Genomic DNA, 13,384 nt, shown 5'->3' with positions numbered 1-13,384 from the left:
CAAAAACACGCCATTTTTGTGTGTGTCCCTTTAAATGCAAATGAGCTGCTGCTCCAGAAGAGGGCGGAGCTTTAACAGCTCAACAACAACAAAGCTGGAGAATCTCACGCAGCCAAAATGAGGATTGTCAGTAACGGTGTTCATCCTTACATTGTTCAAACCGGAGTCGACACTGATGGAGAGACTCAGGAAGAAGTTACAACATTTAGACGTTTCTGAATGGTTAGTGGATACATTTATGTAGTTGCTGTGGAGTTGATTCAACTCATCGACTAGCATGCTGTCTCAACATTACACACTAGCACACTAGAGCCCAGAAAAATAAAGAGATATTTTTAAAGGCCCTAGAATTTCAGCCACTATAAAAATAAGAAATGTCTTATATATACTTTTTATGCCTCAGTGAAGTTCTGTCCAGACAACTCTAATGACAGGCCTTTCCTCTTCAGGTTGGTGGATTTTAGACTGTGGCCTTATTCACGGCTGACAGCCAAGATGATGCTAAATTCAAACTCCTACAAAAGCAACTATGAATGAAACTAAATTTTTACCCATGCAAGCTTTAGAAATCATTCTAAATGCAGTTCAAATTGAACTGGAGCTTTATGGAATCATTTGTTTTCATTGAACTTCCCTAATTATCCTGTATCAGCAAGAGTCAAACAGGATGTCTAAAAAGTCTGCTGATATATACTTACTGGTTTTTCAGTTGAAGGCAGGAGAGCGTTAATGACATATTGAGCATGTTTCTGAACTACGTGCATCTTTGAATGCTCGGATGATTAATTTTGAGCGCTCCATCTGCGTTGGTGTGCACAAGCCTGGATGTTTTGTTGCTCTCAACATGTCTGGCAAAAATAGCTACTCTCATGTTAAAGGCAGCTTGATTTATCTGGTTTTCAGTGCTGTGCTAGATTTCATAAAGAAGAGAAAATCTCTCAAAAACATCTCGTATCAACACAACATTGCTATTAGGGACTGCTATTAGGGATCACCCGCTCGTGCCGCACAGCGCCAAATATACGGCATATCCCCCTGAGAGGCAGCGAGCTGATTAGAAATTGGAGCTGAAAATGAGAGGCAGTAACAAGGTCTACCTGCATCCATGCGTGAAGACTTCATCAATAATTAATTGGGTTGTAGGAAAGGGAACTGTTGAACACAATGGCAGAATGTAAACGGTTTTCACATGTTGTGTTTCACACACTGCATCAAAACAAGTGTAAAGAATGATATACCAATGTGGTGTAGGAGCAGGGCTTAACATTAACACCCGCCAACCTGCCAAATGCGGGTGGATTTCAGCACTGGCATGTATCAGTCACTCATACTAGACACTTTGGCCAGCTTGAATTTTGCTGTGGGATTGCGTGTATTGCGCATAATTTTACTCATTCCCGCAGGTTTTGTGCTCACACCCAAAGTGCGCACACATAAAGACGCCACTCAGTACTAAATTTACAGTCAAATACACACAAAATAATGTCAAAATGCCGGTCTTGGCGAGTATTCATGTAAACACAGTGATGTTTTAAGTGAACATAAACAGTTGAGAAAGAAAGCACATGTGTAACAGTATAATGGATCCGTGCGTCAGGGCTTAAAGTGACAGCAGCCTAATAAACCTGCTGCCAAATTATGAGATAGTATTAAAAATATCTATATATCAGTTTTTCCCCATCAAAATTGTGGCCAGTGAAAAGGCAGAGTGGCTAGTAACTTAATGTCAAGCCCTGTGTAGGAGTGAGGGTGGGCTGCTACCTTGGTTTGAACTGTTCGAGGGGAAGCGGTCAGTTTTCTTCAGGGTTCTGAAGTGGACACGTTTGCTGGCCTGACTCTCTCCGTACAGGCCGATGGACTGAACCTGGATGATGTAGTCCGTCTCCTCCTCCAGATCCCACAGCACACAGGATCTGCTGGTGGTGTTCACCTCTCTGATAAACCTCTGCATTTTGCCGTCCATTCGCTGAAAGAGTTAAACCACTGGATTGGTAAAGATCAGAATAATTCTGCAGGGTGTTTTGTAGTCCAGGTCCATCCCTAGTCTAAACTACCTACATTTTCAGATGTTCTTCCAAACGACAGAAGGTTCCTGTTGAACTTACAAACTCTGAAACATCACCTACAGAGCGTTATGCTGGTATTTGCTGACATTTCAAACAGCTCATGCAGTCTAGAGGTCAGCAGTACAGTAACAGTAAGCGCTTTCTATGAGGTCGCCTAATAAATATAAATCACACATTAGGACACTAAAGGATCTTCTCAAAGCCCTGAGAGCCAAACATGGCATCCTTTCATTTCAGCTATAATTCTGCTCTCTGACTTAACATTGCATTTAGCTCTGCCTCGGTTGCTCTTTAAAGTCTGCGAATAGACTCAAAGCACTTTCCTCTGCCCTTGGGCTCTGGAGGTGTGGGGGAGTCTAATGGAAGTCCTTGACTAAATGAATAATGCATTAATCTGTGTGCGTCGCCTGCACAGCCATTACAGGCGTGCAGACAACTGATTGCATAACATGACTGATATATTTGTAATTGCTTGAATGTGAAATCAATCAGTCACTTGGTTAATAGTTTATAAGTTTCAGTAAACAACTATGCTAGTCTTTTACAATAAGAAAATGACACAAATCCCTCTACATCTAAATATTACCAAAAACACAATTACGGAATGCATTTACTAAATAAAAGGTAGCATGAAGGTGTGAAAGTTGTTAGAAAACTTTATGAAAGTTCTAGACACGCTGAATGAAAATGCATATTAACGCTCTGACAGCAGATATCACTGACGGAACAGCAGAAATGCAGCGGTTACCCCCCTAAACAAAGCAGCTAAAAGAAAGTAAAAGAAAAATAAAAGTTTGGAAAAAGAAATATATATATATATATATATATATATTATATATATTATATATATATATATATATACATACAAGGTATTTTAGACCCTGAAAATACTATGATTAGAAATTTGAGATGAGTTAATGTTGAGAATAGACATAACTACAGTATAACAAACTTTGATAAGTCAGGGAAACACAATACAAATATGTATTCATCCAAAAACACACAGACACAGATATACAAGTAAAGCACAATTACTGGGATTTGTTTTAAATATTTCTTCATATTATTAAAAAAATCTTAAAGGTTTTTTTTTTTTTGTTCTTTACAAAGAAAAAAATAAAAAGAAGGGAGGAAAGGTGGGATCCCATTTTGCTTACAGAATGAATTATAATAAAAAAAATAATATCTTTAAAGCTAAAAGAGTGTTTAACATTGTTCAAAATCAAATATATAAGAGCCAAGGTCAGTCCAAAATTGTTTGGATATAAGGCAATCAAAAACAAACGTGCAGATGTCTCTTCTGCTTGTTTACAGAAAGCACACAAGCTGCCAATCTCCACACACTTAGAAATATTAGAATTGACAGGGTATATTTTGCGTAAACATATTCCTTGAAAAGTGATCTACCTGTTGGGAGATGGAAAAGCCAATGATGATGTCACCCTCGGGCACCTCCCAGGACACGGTTGCTGAATCAGCTCTCAGGTGCATGACCGACACATTAACCGGAGCGGGTGGACGGTCTAGAAACACAAGATAAATATGAAATTAACTATGAATCTTTGATTTTTGAAGGCAGCATAGATGTATCCTTCGTTGCCTTTGATATCCCATTCTGTGACAGTTAAGGCCCGTTCACGCTAAGAACGATAACTATATGGATAATAACTATAACAATAACTATATTAGCGGACGATAACGGTCTGATTATTCTAATCTCGCGCACTGCGGTTTCAAAGTGTGTACAACGTCATTGAACATGTTTTTGCTGTTCTTGTTGCATTTACGTGGCTTTAACCAGCAGATGTCCTCAGCAGGCTATGTTGCGAGTGAATCTAGCTAGTGTAATCGATCTAATCTAACAGTGAATTTAGCTGATGAAGTCAATATAGTGGAAGAAAAACAACACCTAGTCTTTTTCACTGCAACTTCAAAGAAAGCAAGACAATGTTGTCGAAACTAGCGCTGGATACCTGAGGTAATTTTACTTTACACTGTTTTCTAGCCTAGCATACATCGTTCATATATATATATTGTTCAGAGGGTATAACCGATTGTTTTCCATATATACATTTTTCTTTAAAGTATCCTTGAAACAGTGGTGGCGTTTTCTGGACTTCGCAATGTCGTCTGCCATTTTAACTACGCGAGCCCTTAAATTAGAATGGATTCTGATTGGCTGTCAGTGTTTTATCGTTCAGCAGCTGGAAAAAATCCCAACGATATCATTCTCTATAACATTATCGTTATAGCTGTGGTGTGGACATTCTTTTATATTTAGAACAATTTTTGGAACTATATCTTTATCATTATCTTCATAGGTGTGAACGGGTATGAAAGTTGGTATGTCTACTTTTGATGCCATTTCTAGTGAGAAATTAGAATTGTAGTACACACTAAAAAATAAAACATTGGTTCAACAAAAAAAAAATATGTTAACGTTTTCCACTAGAATTTTTAACTTAAGCCAACTGGGAGAATTACACTAATTCAAAGCAATATTTTGAGTTGATCCAACATAATGTTTTAAGTAAGGTGAAGACGCTTTTTTGCCACAATAAAAACACATTTCTAAGTAACATGAACTTAATAATTGTCAACATAAATGCAACTATTTAAGTTGATCCAACATAATGTTTTAAGTAAGGCGAAGACGCTTTTTGGACACAATAAAACACATTTCTAAGTAACATGAACTTATTAATTGTCAACATGAATGCAACTATTTAAGTTGATCCAACATAATGTTTTAAGTAAGGTGAAGACGTTTTTTTGCCACAATAAAAACACATTTCTAAGTAACATGAACTTAATAATTGTCAACATGAATGCAACTATTTAAGTTGATCCAACATAATGTTTTAAGTAAGGTGAAGACGCTTTTTGGACACAATAAAACACATTTCTAAGTAACATGAACTTACCAAGCACCACTTGTCACCATGATGGTAAATCTCCAAAAACCCACATTAACAGAAAAATTAGCTTCTAAATTAGTATAACAAAACACTAATTACTGCTAAATCTCCCTTACCATTAATCTTGTGCAAAAAACATTATATAACACTTAATTTTAGCATTTACTCTCCCTTTCAAGTGCCATAGGCAAAGCATGATGGGAAATATAAATCCCAACCCAGTTTCACTTAACTTAAGTTCGTCTAAATTAAAAGAAGTGTTCATACAACTCAAAACAATGAAACACGTCTACACGTCATCAGGTTGTATTTTACATTAACAGAACTTAAAATTAAATACATTTTTGATTAACTGAAAATGTTAAACTATAACAAGTCATGATAGTATATCGAATCAATAGGCATAATTTGTGTGTCATCCAAGCTCAATAAAATAACAATTACAAGTAAAAAGTCAAACAGCATTTCAGAACTTGATTTTTTATTTCACAACAATATATATATTTAAGTAATGACTAAAGGTCCCCTGAATTAGTTTTTAGAGTGTAATTAAATATTCGCTTATCACCAAAGCTCTTTCTGTTTTGTTGTAGATCATTAAAACATTACGCTTCTGTCCGAAATCAGTTTAGTGAGGTTCCTTCACGCGCAAATGAGGCAACAAGTCAGCTGACTAAGCTTTTGGACACAGCCTACAGTATGTTATTAAATGTACAGTGATAATGATAGAAATCATTGGCTGCCATAGACTAGTACAGCCAAGACATGAAAACGTCTAAAGCAATAACCTACTGTCAAACAACAAGTCATGGACAAGCTATTACCTTCCCATGAAAACACAACAATAATCCACAGTATTGAAATATGTTGCTGTGCTCTGTTTTAATTTGCTGTCGTTTTATAGACTGTCTGAGTCGCTTGCCAAGAAAGCTTTCCAATCTGACCAATCAGATTTAGGAAGAAAAACATTTACTCTACGGCTCTATCTCTTCTTACCAGCTCTGAGGGTCTACAGCTCTCTCTAAAAGCTAACCTCATACCCACAGATGTTTTATGCAAAGCTACAGTACATTCCTTTTTCCTTAATGCTAGTACAACCCCCCTGGGCAACATGTTTAAATTGCTATCTTGAAAAGTTGTTTGGGTCCATTATGTGTTTGCTATATTACCAGTTTACCGCTTCATTTGTGATCAAATGAGAAGTGACTGAATCTGACAGTGGCAGAAATCACCAGGGATTTAATAAAATAAAATAAAATAAGCCAAGTTTCATTAAAAACACAGAAATGCAAATAAAAGGATATAGAGCAGATGTATTCTCTTCACGACTATATATTTTATTGAAGATGCTTTCTGAAATTGATTGAATCCAGCACACTGTCCTATATGGGACTTTTACATGGGACCTTTTCTTTAATTTAGCTCAGCTGTAGAGTGCTCGATCATGATTTAGGGAGCAATAGACAAGCTAATTAGTCTCACAAAAAGCAGAGGAGAACAGTGACAGATCCAATACTCCAGCACATGCCTCTGTCGCTGTGGAGAAAATAGAAAGGCGGTGAACTAGACTGAACTGCGAGAGCATTTTCTAGCATCTCCTCTGAGCAGTGCTCTAATGGACTTTATGTGTTTGTGTGGGCGATTGCAAAAAGGGGAAGGGGTGGTTTTTTTGTTCTTGCACCCAAACCCATGCAATAACATCCACAATAACAAATACAGACTCTTAGCTGAGTTACATAACAGCTGTTTTGAAATAAGCTGTGGCTTGTTGCACAATGATTCGTGATGTATCTTTTCCAAAGGGCCACAAAATTAACAGGCACTTTCAAATAGTAGAGTACAAAATATAATGCCTGAAAATCATACAACATAATCATATTTCTTCTGATCAATAATAAATGAGAAGAAATATAAAGAATTAACATTTTATACAGTAACATTTATTTAAAAAAGAGAGAGTCATATTTCTACAAATATTAAATTAGCAAAAATTTATGTATTTAAGGATATGACAGATTTGGTCATTTAGTTACGTTGGAGTGGAATGTGGACAAGGGAAGTTTACTTTCGGCTGTAGGCACAAGGAAAAACAGCATGATTGTAAATTCACAAAAAGTTGAAAGGGGACCTAATGCGCCTTTTAACAAGATATAATATAAGTCTCTGGTGTCCCCAGAATGTGTCTGTAAAGTTTCAGCTCAAAATACCCCACAGATCATTTATTATAGCTTGTCAAATTTGCCCCTATTTGGGTGTGAGCAAAAACGCGCCGCTTTTGTGTGTCCCTTTAAATGCAAATGAGCTGCTGCTCTAGAAGAGGGCGGAGCTTTAACAGCTCAACAACAATAAAGCTGGAGAATCTCACGCAGCCAAAATGAGGATTGTCAGTAACGGTGTTCAGCCTTACATTGTTCAAACCGGAGTCGACACTGATGGAGAGACTCAGGAAGAAGTTACAACTTTTAGAATGAAACTGGACGTTTCTGAATGGTTAGTGGATAAATTTATGTAGTTGCTGTGGAGTTGATTCAACTCATCCACTAGCATGTGCCGTCATGTTCATCTTTTTTCATTGAATTGACCCTTATTTGTGAAGCAGTCCGGCGTAAAATGACGGCATGTCAACAACACTCTACTACAACAACTCTTCCTCTTCTCTAAAGCAGCCCAATATGACCCCGCCCCCTTTGTTGTGTGTTCCTAGAGGCGGGGTTTATGTAAATTTTAGGGCTAGTGATGTCACCAACTCGTTGTAGTCCCTACCAGTCGTTTGTTGTAGTCCTTAAACAGCGAATTCTGTAAAAGAAAATATCTCCCTTTGCATTGAACTTTGAGCATCGTAACTTTGCAGATGTTGTTTATGCTCAAACAGCAACATTACACACTAACTAAAGTTAAAAAAGTCAAATCATAATCAAGCACCCCTTGGAGGATGATATTTGACAACAGTACATGTTTTTGAACAATACCTACTTCTAAAGCTAGGTGAATTTATTGTTAGATAGTTTATCTAACATGTCTAACATAATATAAGTTCTCACAACAACAAAAAATGCTTTAATGCTTTAAAACAACATGGAAAACCAAAGTGTGATGTATTTATGGAAAGTGCCAACAACAACAAAAAAAAAGTCAATACAACATAAGGCAAGCAGAGGAGCTTGGATCTGCATTCGGCATCCGTCCGCTTTTCTTCAGAGCTAACCATTGGCAACAAACCCCATAATGTATCACAATGCTGAAGGATCATACTGAGTATCACACTGATAATCAATGTCTTGTGTTGACGCCCTAGGAGGTCACTAGTATGGCAGGACTCGTTTCCATGCAGCTATGATCATCATACACAATGGGGGTCATGGCTGATTATGCTGGTCTTCCTTGCCCTCAGCAATGGCTGTGTAAATTGGATGGAGAGAAGTCTGACTCCAGCTCTGCACCACGGATAATCATTTTGAGGAAGGAGAGGGCCACCTTGGCGAAGACTGACTCGCACATCAAAGCGTCTATGGGTCACATGCATCAAACCTTACATTTTAATGAGTCTCCGGATTTGTAGCTACATGGTTGTTTTTGTGTAATGCTGTGTGCAAGGGGTTATTATTAAGCTCTACATCTACACTGGTGGAGGATATATATGTTATATAAGATATTTCTACAATATCACACATGCAAACAGGCAACATGGAATGTGGACAAAGGTATACTTTCGGCTGTAAGCACAAGGAAAAACAGCACAATTGCAAGAATTAACAAGTAAATACTGAGACTTCGATTTTAGACAATATCGCTACTTTGTTTTGCTTCATGAATGAAAATAGTTACAAACCCAATTCCAAAAAAGTTGGGACACTGTACAAATTGTGAATAAAAAAGGAATGCAATAATTTACAAATCTCATAAACTTATATTTTATTCACAGTAGTATATAGATAACATATCAAATGTTGAAAGTGAGACATTTTGAAATGTCATGCCAAATATTGGCTCATTTTGGATTTCATGAGAGCTACACATTTCAAAAAAGTTGGGACAGGTAGCAATAAGTGGCCGGAAAAGTTAAATGTACATATAAGGAACAGCTGGAGGACCAATTTGCAACTTATTAGGTCAATTGGCAACATGATTGGGTATAAAAAGAGCCTCTCAGAGTGGCAGTGTCTCTCAGAAGTCAAGATGGGCAGAGGATCACCAATTCCCCCAATGCTGCGGCCAAAAATAGTGGAGCAATATCAGAAAGGAGTTTCTCAGAGAAAAATTGCAAAGTGTTTAAAGTTATCATCATCTACAGTGCATAATATCATCTAAAGATTCAGAGAATCTGGAACAATCTCTGTGCGTAAGGGTCAAGGCCGGAAAACCATAATGGATGCCCGTGATCTTCGGGCCCTTAGACGGCACTGCATCACATACAGGAATGCTACTGTAATGGAAATCACAACATGGGCTCAGGAATACTTCCAGAAAACATTGTCGGTGAACACAATCCACTGTACCATTCGTCGTTGCCGACTAAAACTCTATAGGTCAAAAAAGAAGCCATATCTAAACATGATCCCTTCTCTGGGCCAAGGCTCATTTAAAATAGACTGTGGCAAAGTGGAAAACTGTTCTGGGGTCAGACGAATCGAAATTTGAAGTTCTTTTTGGAAAACTGGGACGCCATGTCATCCGGACTAAAGAGGACAAGGACAACCCAAGTTGTTATCAGCGCTCAGTTCAGAAAGCCTGCATCTCTGATGGTATGGGGTTGCATGAGTGCATGTGGCATGGGCAGCTTACACATCTGGAAAGGCACCACCAATGCTGAAAGGTATATCCAAGTTCTAGAACAACATATGCTCCCATCCAGACGTCGTCTCTTTCAGGGAAGTCCTTGCATTTTCCAACATGACAATGCCAGACCACATACTGCATCAATTACAACATCATGGCTGCGTAGAAGAAGGATCCGGGTACTGAAATGGCCAGCCTGCAGTCCAGATCTTTCACCCATAGAAAACATTTGGTGCATCATAAAGAGGAAGATGCTACAAAGAAGACCTAAGACAGTTGAGCAACTAGAAGCCTGTATTAGACAAGAATGGGACAACATTCCTATTCCTAAACTTGAGCAACTTGTCTCCTCAGTCCCCAGACGTTTGCAGACTGTTATAAAAAGAAGAGGGGATGCCACACAGTGGTAAACATGGCCTTGACCCAACTTTTTTGAGATGTGTTGATGCCATGAAATTTAAAATCAACTTATTTTTCCCTTAAAATGATACATTTTCTCAGTTTAAACGTTTGATATGTCATCTATGTTGTATTCTGAATAAAATATTGAAATTTGAAACTTCCACATCATTGCATTATGTTTTTATTCACAATTTGTTCAGTGTCCCAACTTTTTTGGAATCGGGTTTGTACAAACAAACCTAGAGCTGTCTTGCAACTCAGTAGCAGTCTTTTGTTCCTGAATGAATCAGCTGTTAAACGAATCGGTTAAGTGAATGATTCAATCACTCACTAAAAGTTCATGAATAAAAACCTGTGTCTAAACATTTTTTTAAATAAATCACTCACTCAACCAGAACTAAGTATTGTCTCAAGATATTTTCATCATCCAAATAATTTTCAGACACATTTGTCAGATAATAAAAAAGGCTAAATAATATTGTTTTTGTTCATTGGTGTAAGAAGAAGTCACTTTATAGTGTGTTGTTACAGTTTGGAACTAAACGCCGAGCCAGTTTCACTCCATCTGTCCAGCAGATGCTCAGTGAAGTGAAAATGAAAGATTTTCATAAACTGACATCATGGGAGAAAATCTGCAGGGGTCATTTCTGCCACATCACCAATTGTATTTGCACCTCAGAGTCTATTCAATTACGTCTCATGATTACAACTGGTGATTTTTTTCACAGAAAGCAGCAAATGTTTGTACATTCATCAAAACACATCAAAGTCCCAAATGACTAAGAATCCATTCTAGTAACCATGCAGTTTGATGCCAAGTGCACAGAATGTACTAATGACTAATGAATAGCCTTCTTTTTTCCTTCTTCTTTTAAAAAAAAAAAATATATATATTAACTTTATATAATGAACATTCTTCACTGACTGGGAAAATAATTCATCCGTTTTTTTTTTTTTTTTTTTTGTCATTTTAGGCATGACATTTACCTCACTCTTCTCTTGCAAGAGCTCATTGTCCTTGAAGTAATAGGGGTTGAAAGTACCTTCAAATAAATTATGATACATGGCCAGGCATAAGCTCTTTAGCGATGTGGAAAATAACTGTTTAGATAAAGTAAGACGTGAGTTATGGTGGTACTGTCAGAATTATGTGCAATGTTTTATCTCACTGCCTGAATAATGAAAATATTAAAACACAAAAAAATGAAATTTTTCATTATGTACAGTACCCACCCAATCTCATTCCAGTCTAAAATTATTTTCCAATGCATTACACATCTCTAAGCATTTGTTGGGTGATTGATACTGCTACAAAAATTATATTATATTATATTATATTATATTATATACAACTATTCTTTATGGTTCTCGAATCTGATTGGCTGAGAGCCGTGCAATATTCTAGTGATAACAGCACTTACCATTTGTATCACTCCGCTTGAAGTGATGGTGGCTGAGAGTTTTAAGGTGAGAATGTAGCTGTTTAGACCTGAAATATGTGACTCATATTTAATCATATATAGCACCTATTTTACGATTTGTTTAGACGTTTTCAGAGAAAAGATCTCCAGGCCGTCAGCAGCCGTTCAGTGCTCGAGTACCCGCAGAGAACAGCTTCATCTCAGCCAGTGCTTCGAGTGGTTACACATGAGATATTTCATTTTGGGTACATAAAACAGACAATCTTTGGTCTTATTAATCTATTACTTGTTCCAGAGCAAATAATAGACCCTCACTTAATAATAAGGCTATATTTAACTTCCTGTAGAGCACTGCTTTTGTACGTTTGAATTGTATAATGGTGTTTATTTCCTATTGTCATTCATAATGGCTATTGTTGTTCCTTTAAATATTGTTCAATAAATATTATTTTATATAAATAATATGTTGTATTTGGTATTGAGAAAGGGTCCATTAGTGTGTAATATGGATTGAGTGAAAGTTACATTAATACGCCATTAGATGGTGGCAAACTTTACGAGTGAATGAGTCAGTCGCAAGAGACTTTTAAATTGAAAGGGACTTTTGTAAACAAAGTATGTTGTTTTAGCGCTGTTATGGAAAATCCTACTGTAAAGACAAAGATCGCTTTCCTCATTGGACATTCAAACTGATTTTTATAATGGATATTATAAATTATATACAATATTATATATTATAATTTATAAATAATATACAATATTATGGACATTGACCTGAAGAATGAATGTTATATCAGACACAGGTAATGCTCAGTCAGGCTCGCTCTCTCTCTCTCTCTCTCTCTCTCAATAATACTGTACAAAATACAATGAGTTTCAATGAAGCAACTCAACGTTCCTTCGTTACTAGTTCTAAAGTGACGTTTTAGAATTAGTAACAAAGTCTTGGTCCAACTGTCAACTTGAGATTTGCATCTGTGGCGGAAGGAAGTAATTCTTCACAAAAGAGGGTTTTAAAGACACTCCGTTGTTATTTCTTATTTATTTACACACTCATGCCGTCGAACTGTTGTATAAACGGAATATCACACTAGTAGCCATGTGATATGACTGTATATCGGCATGCTGTGATTACCTACAACCAAATCACAGCTGTGCTGATATACAGCCATATTGCACGGCTACTCGTGTGATATTGCTCATATATTATATTATATGTCTTAAATCAGCTTCCACTTTTGTTGTAAGGAAAATGGAAGCTCTAAAATTCTGCAGCACATCTCATTTTGTGTTTCAAAAAAATCATACTGCAGCAGAAAGACTGTGTGAGAAATAAGTGGGAATATAACAACAAAATCTTAATTTTTGAGTGGACTATCACTTTAAAGTCATATGTTGCAGCAAATATAGGACAATATGGAAGGTATCAATCCTTAGTAACTACTGTTGTCCATATCCTTACTAAAAATACATGTCAGACATTAAAATATCACACAAATGTGCACTGCAAAAGTTGACGAATATGATGCAAGCTTTGCTTACTTCCATTAGTACCTAACAAGAAGTGATTTATATGTTTATAATGCTAATAAAGCCAAGACCCACATAAAACCAGAATACATTTTAAGCGAAATAAGACTTTGCGTTACGTATATCTCTATCACGTCTCAACCACTTAAGCACAAGTCAGATGCACTCAGATATATTACATAACAGAAAAAAGAGTGCAGGTCACCTTGGGTAACACACCGAGCGTACAGTTAAAAAGCAAAAGGCCACATGAGACACACATCCTGTCAGA

The 13,384-nt window shown here is 36.9% G+C and overlaps 1 protein-coding gene across 1 annotated transcript in view; it reads right to left on the bottom strand.

Moving 5' to 3' along the window:
* Nucleotides 1-13,384, bottom strand: part of fndc4a (fibronectin type III domain containing 4a) — a 46,017-nt gene that overhangs the window by 22,557 nt on the left and 10,076 nt on the right. Inside the window, exons 2-3 of the mRNA XM_048208368.1 lie at nt 3,474-3,589; nt 1,762-1,966 (exon numbers count right to left, since the gene is read on the bottom strand). Of these exons, the coding sequence (XP_048064325.1) occupies nt 1,762-1,966; nt 3,474-3,589 (321 nt within the window). The remainder of the gene's footprint in view (nt 1-1,761; nt 1,967-3,473; nt 3,590-13,384) is intronic.

Source organism: Megalobrama amblycephala, linkage group LG11 (assembly GCF_018812025.1).
Source record: "Megalobrama amblycephala isolate DHTTF-2021 linkage group LG11, ASM1881202v1, whole genome shotgun sequence".
NCBI lineage: Eukaryota > Metazoa > Chordata > Actinopteri > Cypriniformes > Xenocyprididae > Megalobrama > Megalobrama amblycephala.
This window is presented reverse-complemented; position numbering and strand designations above follow the sequence as displayed.